This window comes from Clupea harengus, unplaced genomic scaffold (genome assembly GCF_900700415.2).
Source record: "Clupea harengus unplaced genomic scaffold, Ch_v2.0.2, whole genome shotgun sequence".
NCBI lineage: Eukaryota > Metazoa > Chordata > Actinopteri > Clupeiformes > Clupeidae > Clupea > Clupea harengus.
The window spans coordinates 90,469-114,249 of NW_024879621.1; the positions used below are offsets into that span (position 1 = coordinate 90,469).

The window sequence follows — 23,781 nt, forward strand, 5'->3', positions numbered from 1 at the left end:
AGCGTGTTGTGTGTGCTCGAGTACAGTAAAGTAGAATAAACCGACATCACCCATCAGACCGACATTTCATCGAGTTATTTGCTAGAATCAAGCAACCGCAACTAACGTCAGAGCTAACATAGAAGTCTGTTATGTTATAGTATAATAGTGTTGTTTTCACAGGTAATCTGTTTAGCATTTAGACCCAGCCCAACCAATGTAATGTTATGTTTTGTGATTAACAATAAACAGCTGTAATTTCAGCAGTGGTGCTAATTCAAAGGCTCTCTCTTTCTGTCACCTTGGCTTGAGCTGAACTTAACATGCCAAAGTCTGTCTAGTGACTTTGAGCATTTATGGAGGGGCACAATAGTTTGTTTCATAACACAAAATGAGAGCATCATGAGAGAATCATCATCATCATCATCAGAGAATGGCTATGCATGGCCTTTTAAGGGAATGGAATGCCTTATCCCACGTCAATCAACAATTTAAAATAATATGTTGTGTTTTATGAATGAAAATAAATGATCAAATAGGCCCAAGAAATTAGTTTAATATTAATTAATTATCTCTTAATATGATTGCTTTAATGAAACTGAGACGATTGTGTTGCCTACAGAATCGTGTTTAATATTTGTGTATATTTGTTATATATTATTTCCATAGAAACCACGGATTCATGTCTATCATTCACGGTTCATTTCACAGATTCATGTGTGAATACGAGTCCTTTACACGGATAATCATATTCACGTTCATCTTCATTCATGTCCATCCTGCCATTCAAGGCTTGAGTGTGTGTGTGCAATAAATACTTCGTTACATCCGTCATCATTGGGACATTGACATTCATGTTCTAACCGGACAAACCTGTGGTGATTGTCACTTATTTCATTTATCAGCGTACAGATCCTTTTGGGATTTATTCAATCAATACCCCCTATTTAGACCTAGTCTTTCTATCTAGGTCAGTCTTGTCTGCAATTTCCAAAGACTTACACATAAAGCCTTTTTCAATTCATCGAGTTTATGTAAAATAACCAAAGAATCTCCATTACATGCTGTTTTTAAAAGGTCGGTTTAAATTAAAAATGCTGTGTGGTACAATTATGTCTTTCTTTTGCACTATTATAACTATTAATTATTAATTAAGAATCTTGGCTTCATGAAGGGCACAGTGTTCAGTATTTGTTGGAACTTATTTGGAGAGCTGTTGATTCTGTGTTTACATTTTGGAGGCTGCAGGTTCAGGTGCTGTTGAATTATGTTGCATTGCAGGCCAACTTAAACTTGTTTCTATTATTTTGACCACCCTATTTCAATCAGTGAGGCTAGGCTAAATAACAGAATAACAGTGTTAAATTCAATACAGTTTCAACAACACCACATACTACATCCTTCAAAACTACCATACAATTGAATCAGCATCTCTCATAAACTGAACATTATTATAATCCTGAAGAGGCATTTATTACAAGACTGTTGCACTAGACTCCATTAGTTTTCACTAAGTGTACATGATCAACTGGCAACTAAGTGTATGTTCTCTTGGTTAATTGCAAACCCATACAAACGTGTAAATAGGCCATAAGTATTGTTGACTATAAAAATGTTGATATCACAACAACACTGTTTTTGAGAAAATATCGGGAGATAGTTATGTTCCATTACTGGGATAAGGTGTTCATGCTATCATGCCAGTTCAAAAACTACTTCAGACATACAATGCCAGTTTCAATGTTTTTTCAGTCTTCAAAGTGGCCAGAAGATGTCGCTGTTGCAATACATTTCTATGTTCCAGTGACACAATACCTTTTAATAGTGCACCTCTGTGGATTTTTACTGGCTCCTCCCACTATACTATTTTGATAGAAATTACATAACCGTTTTATAAGGCCCATCAAATACAAATGACAAAATATGATTCTGCATTTTAAATACATATTTTACATACATCTAGTAATACTGCACTTCCCTGGTATATTCTCGTAACAGCTTTTATGATAAGGAATCACCTAAAGTGCTCTACGTAACCAGTAAACTGTCTAGCTTATTAGAATTGCTTCAAAGTCCACATCAAATGTTATACACTCACCTTTAACTGATACTGATTTGTGAAAACATTGACAAATGACAAATTGACAAAAATAACTTTTTACTGCCTTAATACTCAATCATGCATATTATCCCATTAATTGTAGATGTATCTGAATAGGTGTAGATCAGTTGCTAAATTGATCTGTGTCAGTTCCACAGCTGTGTTCTGCTTATACCACTGCCTTCCATACACAAAACACTGATAACTCTAATGTTTAAAATCTCATGACCTTCACCACACACATCTAAAAGTAACCATAGATGTGAAGCTATAATTTATACAAATACATACAGCATTTAGCCTGTGTTATGTAAGCATGGTTGAGAATCTAAAGTCATGTGAGATTATGCAATTAATGTAGTATGCAAAGCACAACACAGGTGTGATAGTTATGCATGGATGACGGAGAGCGTGTCTGGCACATGGGGTTGTGTTGATAGTGAGATTGTGATTTGACAACAACCAATCACGCCGCTACCAAGCTGTTTTACTTGTGGGTAGTTACCTTGCTAACGTGCCATGTATAAGAAGGGTCAGAGCCGGCTCTACTTCCTGAGGAGGCTGAGGTCTTTCAATGTCTGCAACAAACTCCAGCGCATGTTTTACCAGTCTGTTGTTGCCAGTGTCCTTTTTTATGCTGTGGTGTGCTGGGGAGGCAGCATGAAGAAGAGGGATGCAGAGCGACTAGACAGGCTGGTGAGAAAGGCAGGAGCTGTTGTTGGTATGGAACTTGACTGCCTAACATCAGTGGCGGAGAAAAGGACATTGAGTAGGCTGCTGACCATCTTGGACAATGACCACCACCCACTTCACAGTACTTAACGGACAGAGGAGCATTTCAGTGGTAGACTCCTGTCACTGTCATGCTCATCGGACAGGCTGAGAAAGTCCTTTGTCCCCAGGGCAATACAACTACAACGCCACGCAGAAGGGGAGGGGGAGGGAGATGGACTTCTCTGCATGAGTCTACCTCAGTCTCCCCTCCTCTTCTCAGCTCTTAATTTTTCCATCCCACTGTCCATCTTTTTTATCTTTTTACTCTTTTACTGGCTATACTAGCCCATTGCACAGTCTTTACTATTTATATCACTTTGCACTATCCTCACACACACAAGCACAAGTACTCAATACTTGCACTATCCACACAAGCACATGAACACTATCTCTCTGCACTCTTTGCACTACTTTCCTCGTGAACATCAACACTGACACAACCAATTTTTTGCACACTGTAAAATCTTTATAATATCTGTATACACAACACTCCCTGTGAACATGTTCTCCCTATGTGTATTTTTTTTACTACTGTGATTCTCCTGTGATTTGTGTATGTATGTTTGTGAGTTAAGTTAAGTGTATAAGCTACTGGATGACCTAAATTTCCTTCGGGATTAATAAAGTACATCTATCTATCTATCTAACATTGATGGCTCAGATGCCTCGCAAATCCCCTCAGACGTGTTCTTCAGTTACAATAACAGTGTTTTTACATGGTAAAGTTTCCATTTCTCGATAACTTAAACAAAAATCTCAAAAGTCAAACAAATACGACCATCTATGGAGTTTGGTTTCAGTATCGCACTCTTTTGGATATTAGCAGTTTGGGGCTGCCACAATTCAGTCTGACAACAGTGTGAGCGCGGCGTAAGTCTACTGTTTGATGAAAGAATGTTATAGGTTGCGGACTGCTGGTTGAGGGCCCTTCATCGCTTGCTGCTATATTTGATATTCAATCAATCGCCCAGCCCTTCTATAGAGGGGCAGAGCGGCTTCTCACAATGTCTCTCCATTTGAGGAGCAGCACCTCTGTTTGTACACCTGTGTGAGAAGTTGAAATTCCCTTCTCACTGTGACTCATGAGGAGTTTGGTCTGGGGTGGACTCCCCCGCCACAATGGTTGGATCCGGTGTAACAGGCCAAATTAACCACCGTCCAGATTAAACCCGGGCATACTTTGGCCCGGGCCACATTAAACCTGGGTATACTTTGGCCCAGGCCAGAGTATACCCCGGGAATAAACTGTCCTAGGCCAAACTATACCCGGGGGTGTAAAATAGCCTAGGCCATACTATACCCCTCCAGGCCAGAGTATACCCCAGGGGATAAACTGTCCCATAAACATAACAATAAACATGTTATAAAACTGCGTAGAGCCATTTGTCAGTGCAACCTTTCTCTACGGGCACCAGTACGACCTAACTGGCTGCCCTATGTAAAGGATGCCTCATGTTCATGAGGAGATACTTTTTTGAGATGGCATTGGGAGAACTTTGGAAAACAGGCATGAGAGGCTATGAGAGGCTTAAAACACTAACCTGCTGTGAGGCTAAGTGGAATTGGTATCTAGCTGTGTGGATAATATTATGTGCTTTGTGAATATGTTCCTTGTGAACTTGTGATAAGTGAACATGTGCGTTGTAAATATGTTCCTTGTGAACCTGTGCTCTGTGTATATGTTCCTTGTGAACTTGTGATTAGTGAATCTTTGAATAATGAATCTGTGCCTAGTTCTCCCTAGTGTCTCTAGCGCTTTGAGTGCGGCCGTCTTTGTGTTTTTGAATATATGCTTGTTTATTGTAGAGGCATTTTTCGGGGTTGATGCCAAAGAACACCCAATGAAAATAAATAAGATTATATTTTCATCTCTTGCACCTTTCTTTCCAACTACACCACCAAGTCCAGTCGCCACCTCCCAAAATAACGTGGGGTGACCGCTCGGTTCCTCACAACCAGGAATATGTCGATTTAATCAGGAACTTATGTGTGGTTTAATCAGGAACTTACGTGTGGTTTAATCAGGAACTTACGTGTGGTTTAATCAGGAACTTACGTGTGGTTTAATCAGGAACTTGCCTAAATGGCCAACGCCTCCAATCAATCACTGTAATTGTAGTCTGATGTTCACAACAGACTGGGGAATTTTTCGGAATGCCGCTGTTAACAACCATGAATACACTGAGTTTGTATTAGGCTATATATGTAGGTGCATTGATGACGTTGTACAGCGAATGAACGTCAGAACTTTTCCAAACCAGAAGCCATGGGTGAATGGAGAAGTGTCTTCAGCACTCAAAGCCTGTACAGCAGCCTATCATTCTGGAGACCTATGTGAGTACAAAATAGCCCGATATGAACTCAGAAAAACCATCAAGCTGGCAAAGAGACAGTACAGAGAGAAAGTGGAGTCTTATTACACAGGATCCAACACCAGAGACATGTGGAGTGGGTTGAAGACTATCACAGATTATAAAGCAAAGAGCCATCAAGCAGAGGTCTCTGTTTCTCTTGCAGAAGAGCTGAACACCTTTTATGCTCGATTTGAGTCTCACACCAGGTCAGAGGTACTGCTGGAGCAAGACAGCTGCCCTCTCCAGGTATCTGTGACTGATGTGTGCAAGTCATTCCGGAGAGTGAATGTGCATAAAGCTCCAGGACCTGACAACATCCCTGGCCATGTTCTCAAGGCCTGTGCTCCTGAACTGGCAGAGGTGTTCACTGACATCTTTAACCTCTCCCTGTCCCAGTCTGTCATCCCCAATAGCTTCAAGAGGGCCACCATCATCCCAGTCCCTAAGAAACCATCAGTGAGCTGTCTCAATGATTACCGCCCTGTCGCACTCACCTTTGTTGTAATGAAATGCTTTGAGAGGTTAGTCAAAGACCACATTACATCCTGCCTGTCACCTGCATTAGACCCACTCCAGTTTGCATATAGGCCGAATAGGTCTACAGATGATGCTGTAGCTTTGGCCTTGAACACTGCTCTCTCACCTGGATCAGAACAACACGTACGTGCGGATGCTCTTCATCGACTTCAGCTCCGCCTTCAACACCATAGTACCATCCAGGCACATCATGAAACTACATGACCGGAATATCAGATCTCCATGTGCAGCTGGATATTGAAATTCCTGAGAGAGTCAAAAGTTTCAGATTTCTTGGTATCAACATCAGCGAGGATCTGAGCTGGACATACCATATTGGTGTGGTTACAAGGACAGCGAAACAGAGGCTATTTTTTCTGAGGCGACTGCAGAAATTTGGCATGGACTGCACTATACTGACCAATTTTTACCGCTGCACCATTGAGAGCTTACTGACTGGTGGCATTACAACATGGTTTGGCAACAGCACTGCCCAGGACAGGAATACACTACAAAGAGTGGTCAAATCTGCACAGCGTATTACAAGGACTGCATTGACATCCATTCAGGACCTTCACAGCCAGCGCTGAAGGAGAAAGGCCAGCGGATCATTTCTGACCCTAGTCATCCCTGCCACAGTCTTTTTTTTCCTCCTGACTTCTAGAAGGTGATACAAGAGCATAATGACCCGTACCAGCAGATGCAGGGATAGTTTTTACCCACATGCCATCATCATGCTGAACTGTCCTTGAAATATCTTTTTGCACTACAATTTTTTTTCTCTTTTTTCTACCCTTTTTCTCCATTTTCCAGTATTTAATTTATTTATTCTATAAGTTGAACGGACATTGAGCACAAAGAACTGCATTACTGATAAATGCAGTTTATGAGTATATGATAATAAACTTGAACTTGAACTTGAACCTGAACTACGCCCCCTGACCTGGCAGACAACACCACAAGTCACAGACTACCTATTCCTCCAACCTATCACACAGACTACCTATTAATCCAACTCTTTTCTCTCTGCTCCACTTTACAGCTACCATAGCATAGCCACTACTGGGCTAAGCGTAAAACTGTTTTACCGTTGCCATTGTACAATTTGTAGCCATAAGTAATTTACATTGATTTGTTTCTTTTGTTTTTGTGGAAATTGAGTAAGAGTCTTATGTAAAGGAAAGCAGGCAAAAAGAGACAGGTTATCAGTATGCTCAAAATAATAGTATAAATCATAGTTAAGATCTATATAACTGATCAGGAAAAAATAAGGACAATAAAGACATGTATAACACCAACCTTAATATCTGCAGTTTGCAGTGGGGACTAGACATCCCGTTAGAGAGAAGCTGAATTCCAGAATCTCCCAGGTCATTGTTACACAGGTCCAGCTCTGTCAAGGAGTTTGGTGACTGTACAACAATAGCCACAATTCCACAGGACTTATCTGTGAGTGTGCATTCAGCAAGTCTGCAAAATAGCATAACAAAATATTACTCTGAAATGAAAAATAAGCAATGCATTTCTTAAGGTGACCTAATGAATGAATATAATGAAAGGGCAGAGGCAATAATTTCCAATACCTCTGCTCACTCTGGGAGAAGCACATTCTACTACATGGTGAGGTGCCTTTTGCTGTGCCAAGATGAGAGTGGTCCTGACTAAACTTAAAATGCATAATTTCCCTTAAATCTATCATCCTCCATTTTAAGAGTTGGAAGGATGGAAAAAAACAAGACAAAATATTACTTTGAAATGATAAATACTGTAGGTGATGCTATTGGCAGAGTGTCCAAAGAAATCAATATAAATGAAAGGGTGGAGGCAACTACAATTCTAGTTGAAGTGGTGCTGAGTTTTCCCTTAGATTTCTAAATGCACTGCTACATTTTACATGACAGTAATGGCATACTAATACACACATGGGGTCAACCCCTATCATGCCAGTACACAGTTAATTCATGTGCACACGTCATTATCTGTTTCTGTATCTGTTCAACCAACAAACTGATCTGCCTCTGATTCTGTATTCAGATAAAAGATTGGGGCAGGGCATGGTTTATACCGGTGTAACAGGCCATAGTATACCCCCAGTCCGGACTATATCTGGGGTTAAAGGGGCCAAGGCTAGATTATACCCTGTGTATATTATGGCCCAGGCCAATTTATACTCCAGGGTTTAAATTGGCCTAGGCCAATTCATACCCCCTCAGGCCAGATTATACCCCCATGATATCAGTCGTGTTGAGTGATATACACAAGAATTACTTAATTTTTCAACATTGTATTGTCAGCTTTGTCCACAAAGATCAAAGATTACTACGTCCTGAAACTTCTACTTCTAAGTAGGGCTGTGAAATGATTAAAAAATGTAATCATATTAATCACAGGTTTCTGTAGATTAATCATGATTAATCACATATTACCAATTTTCTCGGTATATGTTTGTTAGAACAAAAAGATTTATGACAAAAGACGGATATATACATTTAACAACAATGGTGCTGCATCTCAGCAGTTATTTAGCAGTCATCTTTGCTATTCCATATGGAACATGCATATAATCTTCATCCTAAACAGAATTCGGGCTTCTTAGCCATTGTATGGTTGAATAAAACATTTTTATTTTCTTTTTAAATCAAACAGAAATTATTTGGGCTTCTTAGCCATTGTTTTTATAGGATGGTTGAAAATGTTTCTCTTTTTTTGTCAAACAACCATTAACCACACCATGACACAATCTAATGCCTCTAAAGGCCCTAGTGGTCGTTTTGTCTTCAGTTGCCCAATTGCTTGCAACAGTTTGGAACTATTCTGCACATGCCTCTGCAAAGTGGCACTCTTCTGTTTTCATGGACGTTAGTGTAAACGACTTTAACTTCCATTCGTTGGTGATTAGATGTGCAGTTACACCCAGGTAGTTATCGTTACTCACAGAGGTCCAGTGATCCCCTGTCAGCGCCACATGTTTCGTAGCGGCCAAGTCATTTTCCTTTTTTTTCTTTTCAGCTTCATACAGCTCGTGGATTTATGTCATTATTGTGCGTCTTTGCGGTGCTTTGATGCTCGCAAAACTTCGGTGAACCCCTCGTCCTCAACAATATTAATCGGTCTACAGCTTTTTGCAATCCATTTGGCAACAGTGCTAGTCAACTTGTCACAGGCAGATTTAGTCAGGGGCCTAAGTGAGGGTGGTTTGGCGCATTCCACTTGAACTCCCCTCGCCTACCAACGCATTTGCTACGGTGAAATGATAACGTCTTCCCGCAGAGTGTACCTATCACTTTGGTTTTATTGAATGTTCCATCTTTGTTTTTTTGGAACACGAACTTCCCATCCAGAAAGTCCTCAGATTCATCAGAATTATCCATGTTGTTTGTTTGTTTGGATAGCAGCTGCCATCTGACTGCGTTAGAAACGGCGACTAGTGCAGATTGAGTGGAATTGTGGGTATATTGGAAGCTCATTCTGCGCATGAGTTAAATGCGTTAAAAAAAAATAAAGCATTAATCCTGTAATTTAATCATAACGTGTTAATGCGTTATTTTTCACAGCTCTACTTCTTTTTTTTTTTCATCAAATCTTTATTGATAATATAAAGGTAGAGATACAAAAAAAAATACAGGTTTTACATTTTAGATCAATACAAAAACATACACAAAACAGAAACAGGACAGTTATCCCCACCCCCCCACCCCTCCACCCCTCACACCCCCCACCCCCCACCCCTCATCCCCCACCCCATGGCGACCCCCGTCCCACCCCAGGCCCTGGTCTCTCTCCCTCCAAAAAAAAATAAAAAATACAATGAATATATATATATATATACTAGCTCCATGGACAAGGGCCACAGATCTCTCCATCATAACTATGTCTAGGAAAGAGTTGGCCCACTGCTGCCATGATAAAGTGTGAGGCGGCTGCCATCGCAAGGCCAACACTTTCTTTGCTGCAGTGAGACTAGCCCATAGTATGCGCCTCTGCTGTAAAGTAAGTTCCAAGGAAGAGCCATCATTAAGTAAAAGTAAGGTTGGTGACAGTGGAATACTTACTTCAAGCATATCACTTAAAGTGGAGCATATATGTCTCCAAAAGGCAAACACATTAGGGCATTTTCAAAACATATGTAGGAAAGTCCCTGGAGCATTCAATGTACATAGGTCACAATTAGGAGATGTGATGATTTTCATTGCATGACGTTTTCTAGGAGTAAGATACATCCTGTGTATAAATTTAAAATGTATTAATTGGTGATCAGGGTTTTTGGAGGTATCATGAAGATTCTCCCATACTGTGTCCCAGCAAATCTCTTTCTCATCCTCAGAAGGTAGGTCCCTACACCATACACTTTCTACTGGTAAGGATGCATAAGATTCAGAGATACATTTATAAAGTTTTGAAACCATCCCACGTGTCTGTCTTTGAACAGCAAATATTTTATGCAAAGGGTGTGTTAGGAGTGGTACACCCCAAGGGACACCATATGCCTTCATGGCAGATCTCAGTTGTAAATAAAAGAAAAATGATTTGCCGGGCAAACTGTATTCATCTTGCAGATCATTGAAAGCTCGTAGACCATTGTCATCATAAAAATCTTGAAGAACATAAACTCCCCTATCCATCCACTGTGGAAAAGAAAAAGGTGCATTGCCAATAAGAAGAGAAAAATTATTGAATACAGGAGAATGCTTGTGCCATTTAAGATCGACCTTAGCGTGTTTCAAGACAGTGCGGCAGGTTATGAGTAAAAAAGACACCAGAGGACCTAAACTTTTTTTAGCTTCTTTAGATGGTATATTGGAGTACATCAGGTCTTGTAGTCTATGAGGTTGTGACAAATTCTCCTCAATTGGTCTCCAGGAGACAGATGCATTAGGATTAAACCATGCAGACAGGGGGCGAAGAACAAAAGACCAAAAATACGTTTTAAAGTTAGGTAAAGCTAATCCTCCTTGTGTCCTGTCTCGTTGAAGGGTTTTTAATTTCAAACGTGGTCTCTTCCCATTCCATACAAATTTAGATGTGAGTGAATCCAATTTTTCCCAATACCTCTTTGGGGGTGCAAGGGGAACCATAGAGGAGTAAAAGTTAATGCGAGGAAGTACATCCATTTTTATTATTGATATGCGGGCTTGAAGGGAGTTTGGGAGCTTAGACCAGCGTTCAAGATCTTTCTCAACTTTATCATATATGCCTTGGTAGTTCCGTGATGCAATGAGAGATGTAGAAGGGAATATGTCCACACCAAGGTACCTAAACTGCCTTACTATTGGAATGTAGGATGGGAGGGGCGTGAGTGATGGGGCTGAATTTAAGTGCATTAATGATGATTTAGTCCAATTGATTTTATAACCAGATAAAGAGCTGAATAACTCAAAGGTGGATAATAAATGTGGAATTGAGGACCCTGCATCGTTGACATAGAGTAAAATATCATCAGCATATAAGGAAATCCTGTGTTTGGTATTGCAAAAAGTTATGGGAGGTACAGAGGGGTGTTGTCTAATTTTCTGAGCCAAGGGTTCAAGAGAGAGGGCGAAAAGTAATGGGGAGAGGAGACAACCCTGACGGGTGCCCCTTGCTATAGGAAACCGTGTGGAGCAAATATTGCCTGTGTAGACCATTGCTGAAGGATTGGCATATAAGACCTTGACCATCTTAATAAATTGTGGACCCAATGCAAAAGTGTCCAGAGCAGTCCAAAGATAATCCCACTCTAGCCTGTCAAAGGCTTTTTCAGCATCTAGTGACAGGACTGAGCAGGGTAAATCAATTGTATCCGCTGCATGGATAATGTGTAGAAGGCGGCGCACATTATCAGATGCCAATCGGGTCTTAATAAATCCAGTTTGGTCGTTATGTATCAATTTTGTCAGATACGTTTCTAGGCGTGTCGCAAGCACCTTAGCATAGAGTTTAACATCCCCATTTAGAAGGGAAAGGGGTCTATAATTACTGCATTGGGAAGGGTCTTTGTTTGGCTTGGGAAGCAGTGTGATTATAGCAGTATTAGCACCTGAGCTGAGTACACCTTTGTCAATCGCAGTATTAATCATATCCAACAGCGGTGGGCCAAGAATGCCCCAAAAAGCAAGATATAAGTCTGGTGGAATGCCGTCCCAGCCTGGAGATTTCCCTCTCTGCATGTGGACAAGAGCCTCTCGTAACTCCTCTAGGGAGATGGGAGAATCTAGTTTTTCGGACTCCTGGTTGGAAGGAGAGGGAAAAACTAGACCATGGAAAAAGTTTTTAGAAGTGTCTGAGTCCAGTGTTACTTCTGATTTATAAAGATTAGAATAGAATGTTTTAAATGCTAAATTAATTTCACCAGGCTCAGTTAAAGTGCGAAGGTGTGATTTGATGGCCAGAACGTTAGAATATTTTTCATTATTTTTCAGTCTTTAAACTAATAAATGACTTGGCCTAGGTCCATTAAAGTAATATCTTCTCCTAGTACTATGCATTAAGAATTCTGCCCTCTGCCTCAGTAACGAGTTTAACTCAGTTCTTGTTGCAGATATTTCAGCTAGTAAGGCATCAGTTTTGTGTACTCCGACGTCTGGCCTCGAGTTGTGCAAGTGTGTCTTCCAGTTTGTTTATTTTGAGGAGTCTGCTTTTCTTAAGATGAGAGGAAAAAGAGATTGAATAATCTCTTATTGAGCCCTTAATTGCATCCCATAAAATTCTGGGGTCCCCCACTGAACCTATGTTAAGCTCTATAAATAGTGTTAGTGCATTGCTGAAAAAGACACAGAAATCTTCATTTTTGAGAAGAGAGGTGTTAAAAACGCCAGCGTGATGCTCTAGGAGGAGTGCCCAGGAGTGTAAGATGAGCTGAGACTAAACTATGATCTGATACTGAGCAGGGTTTAATTGAAACAGAATGAATTTTAGAGAAAGAGGTAGGTGAAGCTAATAAATAATCTATTCTGGAGAAGGTCTGATGTCTGGCTGAGTAAAAGGTGTACTGTTTGAAAGTGGAATTAATTGTACGGTATAGGTCTGATAAACTAAGAGATGAAAGAAAGTTGTTCAAGTCCCTGGAGGCACGTAACTGTGTGGAGGTAGACTGTTGAAGAGACTTATCCAATGCTAAGTTTACACAAGTGTTCATGTCTGCACCTATGATTAGTGAGAAATCTTGAAGATGTGATAAAACAGTGTTTAGATTAGGGAAAAAATCAGGTTCATATTGAGATGGGGCATAGATGGAGATAAGGCAAATTTACGTCCTGAGATGATAGTTTTGATGTATGCAACCCTGCCATCCTCACTTCCAAACGTATCTAGTATATTTAATGAGAGGTTGCGGTTCAGTACTACTAATGTACCCCTGGTTTTAGAGTTCAGGGATGCAGAGGCAGCTACATAGTAGTGTCTATTTGCGAAGCGATGAGTGTCAGCAGTTCTTAAATGGGATTCTTGTATGAGAGCAACATCTACTTGTTGTCTACGTAAGAAGTCTAAGCAAGCAGTACGCTTAATTTGGCCATTCAGCCCATTAACATTCCAGCTAATAAAATGTAAATTAGCCATGTTTATCTATCAGAAAATAATTAGTATACATACAATAAACATGAGGTTGAGCAGTGCAGCAATCAAAAAGTAAAAAAAAGACTTGGCCTGATGATGCCTCTCAGCAGCTGCAGGACTGTTTTGAAACCACCAACTGGGATATTTTCAAGCACCAGGACCTGGAAGTGTACACCTCGACTGTTTTGTGCTACATCAAACACTGTGTCGACACTGTCACAGTGGACAGGCGCCTCCGGGTGTATCCTAACCAGAAGTCCTGGATGACAAAAGAAGTCAAAGTGCTGTTGAAGGAGAGGAGCGGCGCCTTCAGGTCTGGGGATGAGGCACAGTACAGGACTGCCAGAGCCAACCTGAGGAGGGGCATCAGGGAGGCCAAGACAGCATACAAGAGGAGGATTGAGGACCACTTCAGCAGCAACAACATACGGCAGGTGTGGCAAGGGGTCCAACACATCACCAACTACAGGTCCAGCAACCTAACTGCAGCCGACGGTGATGACTCGCTGGCTGAGGGGCTAAACTGCTTCTTCACACGCTTTGAAGTTGATACACCGGATGTGACCACGCCACTTCCACTAGACCCCTGTAGCCACACCCTCACAGTGCAGGCACAGGAGGTAAGGCGTGTTCTGCGGGCAGTGAACCCAAGAAAAGCTGCTGGACCAGACGGTGTGACTGGGAGGGTGCTGAGGGACTGTGCAGACCAACTGGCTGGTGTGTTCACCAACATATTCAACCAGTCCCTATCCCAGTGCTTGATTCCACCCTGCCTGAAGTCCTCCACAATCATTCCTCTACCAAAAAAGACCACTGCCAGCACCCCTGACGACTACCGACCAGTGGCACTGACACCTATCATCATGAAGTGTTTTGAGAAACTGGTCCGGAGTCACATCACAACAAGCCTGCCACCCACTTTTGACTCCCACCAGTTTGCATACAGAGCAAACAGGGCTACAGAAGATGCTATTGCCACGGCTCTCCACACCACACTTACACACGTGGAACAGAGAGGGAATTACGCCAGGCTGCTCTTCATAGACTTCAGCTCTGCTTTCAACACGATCATACCAAGCAGACTGGTCACCAAACTAATGGACTTAGGGCTCTCACAGCAAATCTGCTACTGGATCAGAAATTTCCTGACAGACCGCTCCCAGAGGGTTAGAGTAGGATCCCATCTCTCCTCAGCTCTCAGCATCAGCATCGGCTCACCGCAGGGCTGCGTGTTGAGCCCCCTACTCTACACCATCTATACCCATGACTGCACTCCCACCCACCCGAGCAATGCCATCATTAAGTTTGCAGATGATACAACCGTGGTGGGGCTCATCTCAGGAGGAGATGAGACTGCATACAGGGAGGAGGTGCAAAGGCTGTCGACATGGTGCACCTTGAACAATCTTGTCCTCAACACCTCCAAGACAAAAGAGCTGATAGTCGACTATAGGAGGAAAAAATCGGACATGCAGCCTATTGCCATCAATGGGGAGAGAGTGGAGAGGGTATCAGACTTCAGCTTCCTGGGCACTCACATCGAGCAGGACCTTTCCTGGACCAGAAACACCATTGCACTGCTGAAAAAGGCACAACAGAGGCTGTATTTCCTGAGGTTACTCAGGAAGAACAAATTAAAAAAGAAACTGTTAGTGTCCTTTTACCGCTGCTCTGTGGAGTCAGTGCTAAGCTATGGCATCTCGCTGTGGTTTGCCAGCTGCACGGCAGCAGAAAGAAAGGTACTCCAGAGGGTCATTAACACAGCGCAAAAAGTAATTGGCTGCTCTCTTCCACCTCTTGAGGACATTTATAAAACACGCTGCCTCAGAAAAGCCCACAGTATCCTCAGAGACTCAACACACCCTGGTTACCACCTATTTGAACTGTTGCCCTCAGGGAGACGCTTTAGGACCATCATAGCAAAAACAGACAGGCTGAGAAACAGCTTCTATCCATCATAGCACTTAACAATGCACAAAACTGACCTGTATTTGTCTCTCTGTTGTGTTATATGTCTTGTGTTTTTATAGTGTAAATATGTATATATATATGTTCAATCTATATTTTTATTGTTTTTGTGTCTGAGAGCTGCTACCTCAATTCCGTTGTACTTGTGCAATGACAAATAAATATATTCTATTCTATTCTATTCTATTCTAAAATAAATAAAAACAGAGAGAGATCCATACCAACCCTGATAAACCCTGTCGCCACAACCCTAGCCCTCTCCAAAGAACGGGAGAGTGCCTGAAAAACATCCACACCCTTATTAAGAACATAATAATAACCCACATTCGAGACACCTCTTGAAGAGTCTGCTGTAGTAATAATTAAATGAAAGAACCTTACTCTTTTTACCTTACTGGAAAGAGAGAGAGAGAAAAAAAAGAGAAGATTTTAGCCATCGAGAGAATCAATGAAATCCTTCGCCTCTTGTGGAGTGTTGAGAAAATGGCTTGCTCCTCCGCGCGTTGCTTTCAGTTCGAGAGTTCGAGAAGGCTAGCCTGCGTCTGAAAGTTTGTGTGCTGTAGTCTGGAGCAAAGCGAATAGCCACTCCATCCACCTCCACCGTTGTTTTCCGTGCGGGGCCTAGGATCCTATCTCTGTCTGTGAAACGCAACAGCTTCAATAGGAGAGTGTGAGGAAAGGGTTTACCGTTAGAGTCTGCCTTTGCTGCACCTACCCGATGTGCACGCATTTCAACTGAACCAAGCTTCGGAAACCACTTTGGAATAGCAGCAGACAAATAGGTAAGCGGATTTGATATATCCGAGTTTTCAGGGATCCCATGCACTCGTATATTGTCTCTGCGCGACCTGTCTTCCATGTCAGTTACCTTGTCCTCCAGACTGGCACATAGGGCAGTTAGCTTGCTTACAGATGCAGAGAGGCGGCTATCCACCTCACCCAGGCGGTTTTCACTTGTCTCCATGACTTCCATACACTTTGAAGTGTCAGCCCACATGGCCACCATTTCGCTCCTAAATTCTGCCATTTTCTCTGCCACTAAGGCTTGCGTTTTAGCTGAAAGTTGAACCACCACATCATCAACGAATTTAGGGATAGCTTCCCTGATAGCTTCTGCGACTGCTAGCTTAACTAGCTCGGCTAGCTCTTCACTGTCGACTGAACGAGCATTTGTCTGCTTAGCAGCCGTCTTCCTCAATGTTGTCGCCATCACCGTGTGTTGAAAACGTTTTAGAAAAACAATGAAATCGACCAAAAGTTGAAATATGCGGTTAAAATGCTAAAATATAGGGGGAATCGCGGAGCTGTGTTGAGAAACTACTGCAGCCCTCGCGATGGTCACGTGACTCCCACAGCTCTTCTTCTAAGACTAGCAAGTCCTCGCTACAATATAAATGTTCAAAGTTAAACACTGATAACAACATCAAAACATCCACAAATATCAAAGATTACTACAACACTTCATATAACGACATCACATAACATAATCATTGACAGTTACTAGCTAACTTTTACCTATACACTCGACTGCCCCAGTGAAGTTGACTTAATGTTGGCTAATATACGCTAATAACATCATCTCATAACATAATCATTGACAGTTACTAGATAATTTACCGTAGCATAAATTACAGGGTTGTGCACTTTCAGGGGCCTCTTGAGGTTTGTTGTGATCTTCCAACCTATTTTGAAGCCACATCATTTATCTCCCATTATTGCAGTGCGTTGTGTTTTATTTTCTGTCAAGTTATAATAAAAGAGGGTCCAGATGTCTATTATTTTTCTTCCAGTACCAGAGTCTAGAGTGCTTGAACTTCAGCCATAATCTAACATTTGTTAGGAAGTCTCTTGCATGTCTGGGCATCTCAGGGAGTGGAGGAGGGATACAGAACCGGGCAACATTCAACCAATGATATGTACTACACTAGGTGCATGAAAGTTTTGAAAAAATAATTAATTCAATTTTGTATTGTCCGTTCGACCCACACTCGAGCCATACCCATCAATGCGCTAGCATGTTCTGACAACACCCCTACCTCTTTAGATTTTTGTCAAATGTTCCCCCTATGTTAAATATATTTTTGAATGTCACAATATTGGTTGGAGAAATAGAAGTTTTTGGGCGCCTCCCTCTAGGTGGCGCTCTATGCAACTGCCTTTGTCGCCTATAGGAAGGACCGGCCCTGCGTGTAGGGGTATAGTCAGGCCTAGGCTATTTTACACCCCCGGGTATAGCTTGACCTAGGACAGTTTATCCCCAGGTTAAATCTGGCCTGGGCCAAAGTATACCCAGGTTTAATCTGGGCGGGGGTTGATTTGGCCTGTTACACCTGAAGTCATCTTAAATCAAACCAATGTTGTATGCTCTATCTGAATATTCAATGGCCATGCAATTGCTGAGTCTTTAAAACATCTAATTCATTTCATATTGGCATAAGTATGAAGTAAATTTCCTTGTATAAACTGTCTGACACATATAAATGTTTCCTCCTGTGGTAGTTACCATGGAATAACACTATTCACTATTCACCACATAGACACACTTCACCAGATATTTACACCTACCTACTTTTTTACAGTAGGCCTCACTGAGAGACAGTGGATCATTTGGACATAACTAGATTAGTAGATCAATCTGGGTAATCCACATCAGTCTAGACCCGTAACCACTCTATATGTGAAACCTTTGACTGTGCTGTTATCAGGGGGCATATTTAACCGGCCCTTAAAAGTGAAACTTTTATTTAAATGTAAACAATGTAATAATGTTAAGTGTCATTTTATTCCAAGTTATTAACCAAAGTACTGCAGTGAAAATGGAATATTAATCTCCTATCTCATGACTCTTACACATTTTTGCATCTGCTGGTATATTTAGATGTCTCATACTGTACGTCAGCAGTAGATAGTGGTGACATTCAAACTATGAATCAGTCATGCACAGTCCTGATGAACAGACTAACCCTAACCCAAACCCTTACCAACACAATTTAACTTTTTGTCAAGACTAACAATTAAAAAAGTTGTTTACACATTAGAAGTGTATCCGTATCCATTAGAAACTCACCGTCCCTTTCTGGAGCATCTCAGAGCAGGGAGCAATCTCCTGCGTCCCTCATCTGATGTGTTGTATTTCTTCAGGTCAAACTCATCCAGCGCCTCCTCAGACATCAAAAGCATGTGAGCCAGTGCTGAACAGTGAGCAGGAGACAATTTCTGTGTGATGTTCTTTGGTGACTCCAGATATTTTTTTATTTCTTGGTGCATGGAATGATCGTTTATTTCAAATAAGCAATGGAAAAGATTGATGAATCGTTCAGGAGAGATATCTTCCCTGTTGAGCTTCTTAATGTATTGACATGTTTCCTTGACACTCTTTGAGGTGCTGTGTTTGTGGTTTAGTAGACCTTTCAAAAGTCTCTGATTTCTCTCCAGAGAGATGCCCATAAGGAAGCGAAGGAAAAGATCCAGGTGTCCATTCCTGCTCTTCAAAGCCTCATCCACAGCACTCTTAAGTAACACATGTAGATGGTCATTAGATTGTAAGCCCAGCACTGATTGAAGAATTGATAACAAAGATGGACTGGGTACATGTTCTTCACTGAGGAGGGATTTCAGTGCCTTAAGGTTTTCAGTCACATAAGAGTGAAACACAAACACAGCTGCCAGAAACTCCTGGATGCTCAGGTGCACAAAGCAGTAGACCTTCTTCTGGTGAAACACAGATTCTTCCTTGAAGATTTCAGTGCACATGCCAGAGTACACTGAGGCTTCACTGACATCAATGCCACACTCTTTCAGATCATCTGCGTAAAACATCAGATTGCCATTCTCTAGATTATTGAAAGCCAGTTCTCCAAGCTTCAGTAAAATCTCTCTCTGAGATTTAAGAAGTTTCTCTCTATCTGTCCCAGTTCCACTCTGATACTTCTGATCCTTCCTTCTGGTCTGGATGAGCAAGAAGTGTATGAACATCTCAGTCAGAGTTTTGGGAATGTATTCAGTGATGTCCAGCATCTGCAGAAGTACATTGGCTGCAATCCAACAGAAGACTGGAATGTGGCACATGATGTGAAGACTCCTGGATGCCTTAATGTGTGAGATGATTCTGCTGGCCTGACTCTCATCACTGATTCTCTTCCTGAAGTACTCTTCCTTCTGAGGGTCATTGAACCCTCGTACTTCTGTCACCTGATCGATACACTGAGCAGGAATTTGACTGGCTGCTGCTGGTCGTGAGGTTATCCAGATGTGTGCAGAGGGAAGCAGACTTCCCTGAATGAGACTCGTCATCAGAGCATCCACTGATGATATTTGTTTTAAATCAGATATCATGTTCTGTTGGAAATTCAGAGGTAATCGACTCTCATCCAAACCATCAAAGATGAACACAACCTGACAGTCTCTGTATTCTTCACCATTCTCCAGCTCCTTCAGCTCAGGGTGGAAGTCAAGCAGGAGCTTGTGAAGACTATACTGATCATCCCTCACTAAATTCAGCTCACGGAAAGGAAGGGGAAACATAAAGTCAACATTCTGATTGGCTACTCCATCTATCCAATCAAGAATGAACTTCTGCACTGAGACTGTTTTTCCAATGCCAGCAACACCTTTGGTCATCACAGTTCTGATGTGCTTCTCCTGTCCAGGTAAGGACTTGAATATGTCATTGCAGTTGATTGGTGTGTCTTCTGTGGTTTGTGCTCTGGATGCTGACTCTACCTGCCAAACCTCATGTTCCTTATTCACCCCTTCACTCTCTCCCTCTGTGATGTAGAGCTCTGTGTAGATCTTATTGAGGAGTGTCTCAGCTCCTGGTTTGATGATGCCTTCAGATATGTTCTCAAACCTCCTCTTCAGACTGGCTTTATGCTTCTCCATAACTCCCCTCAGGACTTCATCAGCTGTTTAACATGAACAAAAATTAACAAAGAAACCTATTGTTATCATGTGTAAGATGAATCACAATATTGATTTTCATTTGGGATTGCTTCAGCCAAAATATGATTGACACTCCAGACACAAATATCCATTTGCTTTTCACTACTGTTGCTCCTTACACATTAAAATGGTAGTTTTCTGATCTGCTGTAGCTACACTCTAAAACCCTGTCTAGATAATCTAGAGCAGATAATCTAGAGCAGGGATGGGGAATCTTTCTCCACAGTATTTACAACATAATTTATCAATTGAATTATAGTAATGCTTTTTACAAATTTTCCCACTGAATGACAAACAGAAGTCAATGATATAATGTATGTAATCTCATTCTCCAACTGACTTGAAGTCCTGTGTAAATGTTATATGGCCCAGAAGCTGGAAGTTCCCGACCCCTCGTCTAGACAATCTTAACCGTCAGGTTGTGTTCGCAACTTGGTTAGACTTGTTGAGGTACCGGTCATAATTAACCGGCCTCATATAAATGCTAGTAATGCTTTTTTTAAAACATTTGATTTAGATCTGTTTTGATTTTAAACCTTTGTAACGATGCAATTCATTTAATTTTTCGTTTCTTTTTAACAATGTGTTAAACAATTAACAACATCATTAAATATACATAATAAAATCTTTAATTTTACAGCATAATAATGCCTTTGGTCAAATATGACTGGTGTGATTCATGATGAAAATGCTCAACTATTCATTGTGGCTTGAAAGTCCTTATTCCCCTGGGGGAATATTTTTAGTTTTGTTGTCAATATGCCTTTAACTACTAAGGGTCCAAGGCCTGTTAGACTTTTTCAGGTAGCCTGACATGCCTTGATGTTATTGTATATTTCCTCTAACTAAAAACATTGATGCACAAGTGGCAAATATGAAGACATTCTAGAAGACATCAGCAATTATAACATTAGAGTAAAAGGAATGTAATACAATATTTGTTTATTTAAATGTAAACTTACCCTTACAAAAACCTACTTTCAGAGGTGCTCAGACTTTGTACAAAAACACATTGTAAAGATGTCGGGCCAAAACGTTTGAACTCTGAACCTTGTAAACAGAGGTGTTAGCTATACATATGTGGGTTTAGCATTCAGAAAGTGTGTGTGGTTTCACTACTACGTATATATAATTTTAGAGTGACCTTTCCCTTTCCAAAAATAGTTTGCCTACACAATGAATATTCATAAGTTAGGTCTGAACAGACTTGTGACACCCTGGTCAAAGAAAATGGCCATTAGGTAATGGTCCGGGAATTTCTTTGTGGCCCTGTACCCCCCACAGGCTTTCTTGCCACATCATGACCCAATAGAGATCACTGAATTACAATTCCCTTGTCATATGAATAGCTGTAATTTGCTAATAACCCCTATCTTATAAACTTCTCCTATATCAGATCTCATGAAAGTATAAACATCAGGAAACCCTCACCTAGTTTGCTCCTTCTGTCTGGTGTGTGTTCAGTGTGCAGGTGTCTGCTGCTTTCTACCATATCTGTGTGTTCATCCAGAAGAGGCTGTAGAGGAGGTTGAGTTCTGCATGTCTTTCCACACTGGGGACAGGCTTGGTCTCCTGGTAGTCCAGGCTGCTCCCAGTAGCTGCTGATGCACTGCCTGCAGAAACTGTGTCCACAGGTGGTGATGACTGGGTCCCTCAGTACTCTCTCACACACTCCACACCTGGACTGATCCTGGGTCAGTTCAGCTCTCACTTCACTGCAGAGGTATAACATGAAGCAGACTTAAATTTGACTGATGAAGGAACTTATTTTAGTTCCTAAGATTTTTACCTACAGTATGGTGGATGAAATGTATTATTACCTTCACAAGGATGCCAACCTAAGAGCCGACTGGGATACATTTCACTACTTTGAGAAATACATAGACAGTGAAATGATTCATAATATGTCAGTTTTCACCAATTAACATGACCTCCAGGCAGCAAGACAGTCACAGAACCCCACACCTGAAGAACTGAAGACTTTTTTTGGAACGTCTGTCTACATGGCTTGCCTTGGTACATACAAATTAAGATGAGCTGGGACAACAAGACTCTTGCAGCAATTAGCTAACTCAAAGTGAATATAGTTAGACACTTCAAGTTACCAAACTATCAAAATCATCAACGATGTTGATGTGACATCAGAGGAAAGGAGGAATCTCCTGTGGCGAGTAGTGGCAAGGTATCGGCATTGGGGCACAAGCAGTTATACGCTGACCGTATGCTGAGTTATAACTGGATGAACGGCCGTACTAAGAAGTAGTAGGAGCCATTTTTCACTTCTATAACCTCACAGTTGCTAACTCATGGCTCCAGTATAAGAGTGAACTACACCCCAAAAGTCTAGAGAATCACACACACACACACACACACATATATTCTCTATTCTTACATAATGGGGCTGAAGCTGCTGCATGCTGATGTGTGTGCCTAACACACACCAACAGACTTTAAAAGCATTCTGTCATTATAGACACTGAGGTTCATTCTACTGCTGCCTTTAAACACCAATGCCTCCTTTAAACATCATGCAATTATGGTGACTGCTCCGGTTAAACCTTATGTGGTCGTCATCTACCGTCCACCAAGACAACTGGGCGATTTTGTACATGAGCTTGACACCCTACTGTCATCCATCCCTGAGCATGGGTGTCCCATGCTCGTCCTTGGTGACATGAACATCCACCCAGACAATCCCAACTCAGCTGACTTCTGGTCCCTGGCTCACTCATTCGACCTACAACAGGTCCCCACTCATCCAACTCATAAAGCGGGAAAAGAGCTTGATCTCATTTTTGCTCGAAACTGCACCACGGACAACCTAATGGTTACCCCTCTGCACCTCTCAGACCACTTCTTCATTAGGTTCAATGTTCGGCTCGCAGAACAATCCTCTGCCTCTCCACCTATGGTCTCGTTCCGCATCAATCTCTGCAACCTCTCTCCCACCCACTTCTCCTCTACGGTCTCTTCTGCTCTTCCACTCTTCTCACCACTTTCTCCTACCTTGGGGTTAATGATGTCACATAATTTGGCGATTTGGGCGATGCACTGCCAAACGGGAAAAGGAGATTTTTTTTTATATATTTGTGATGTTTTCACTGTGAAACACTTAAACTGAAAAAGGGTGGAATACATTCAACAGCTGAGAAGTGGGAACACAAAAGGTGAATGAGTGAGAGAGCGTGAGCGATAGAAAACTCTGTAAGGTTGCTGCAGGACAAGACAATAAAGTTCCTGATAAGTGCCATGATCAATAAGAAGCATACAATAATTCACTGTAGGATTGATTACAAAATCCTGATAAATAGTTCAGTGAAGGAGAAGAGGTTTTCATTTGAGATCTATAGTTATCTAAATGCTTCTAGTTTGTTCTGGATGACGAATAAATGAATGAACCATGACCATAAGACGTGATATCGTTAACAGCAACTTTTACTTTTTAAAACAAATCATTGTCAGTGTTGATGGTCAGGAGAAAACTTGTTTCTGCTAGGGACAGAGACAGAGAGAGACAGAGAAGCACCAACTGTGGGGGCTATTAGCTCAAAAAAAGGAGAAGAGCACCAAAAGTGGGGGCTGCATGCTCATTTGTGCATTCTCACACACACACGT

General features: G+C 41.5%; 1 protein-coding gene across 3 annotated transcripts in view; it reads right to left on the reverse strand.

Moving 5' to 3' along the window:
• LOC122129285 (NACHT, LRR and PYD domains-containing protein 3-like) overlaps nucleotides 1-21,864 on the reverse strand; it is a 109,955-nt gene extending 88,091 nt beyond the window's left edge. Inside the window, exons 1-2 of one of the 3 annotated variants that reach the window (XM_042704300.1) lie at nucleotides 21,661-21,864; nucleotides 18,274-20,129 (exon numbers count right to left, since the gene is read on the reverse strand). In XM_042704300.1, the coding sequence (XP_042560234.1) occupies nucleotides 18,289-20,106 (1,818 nt within the window). In that variant the 5' untranslated portion in view covers nucleotides 20,107-20,129; nucleotides 21,661-21,864 and the 3' untranslated portion in view covers nucleotides 18,274-18,288. Of the gene's footprint in view, nucleotides 1-18,273; nucleotides 20,130-21,597 lie in introns of those variants that run through there. The other 2 variants (XM_042704299.1, XM_042704298.1) reach the window with 2 other exon arrangements.
• Nucleotides 21,865-23,781: the final 1,917 nt, after the last annotated feature.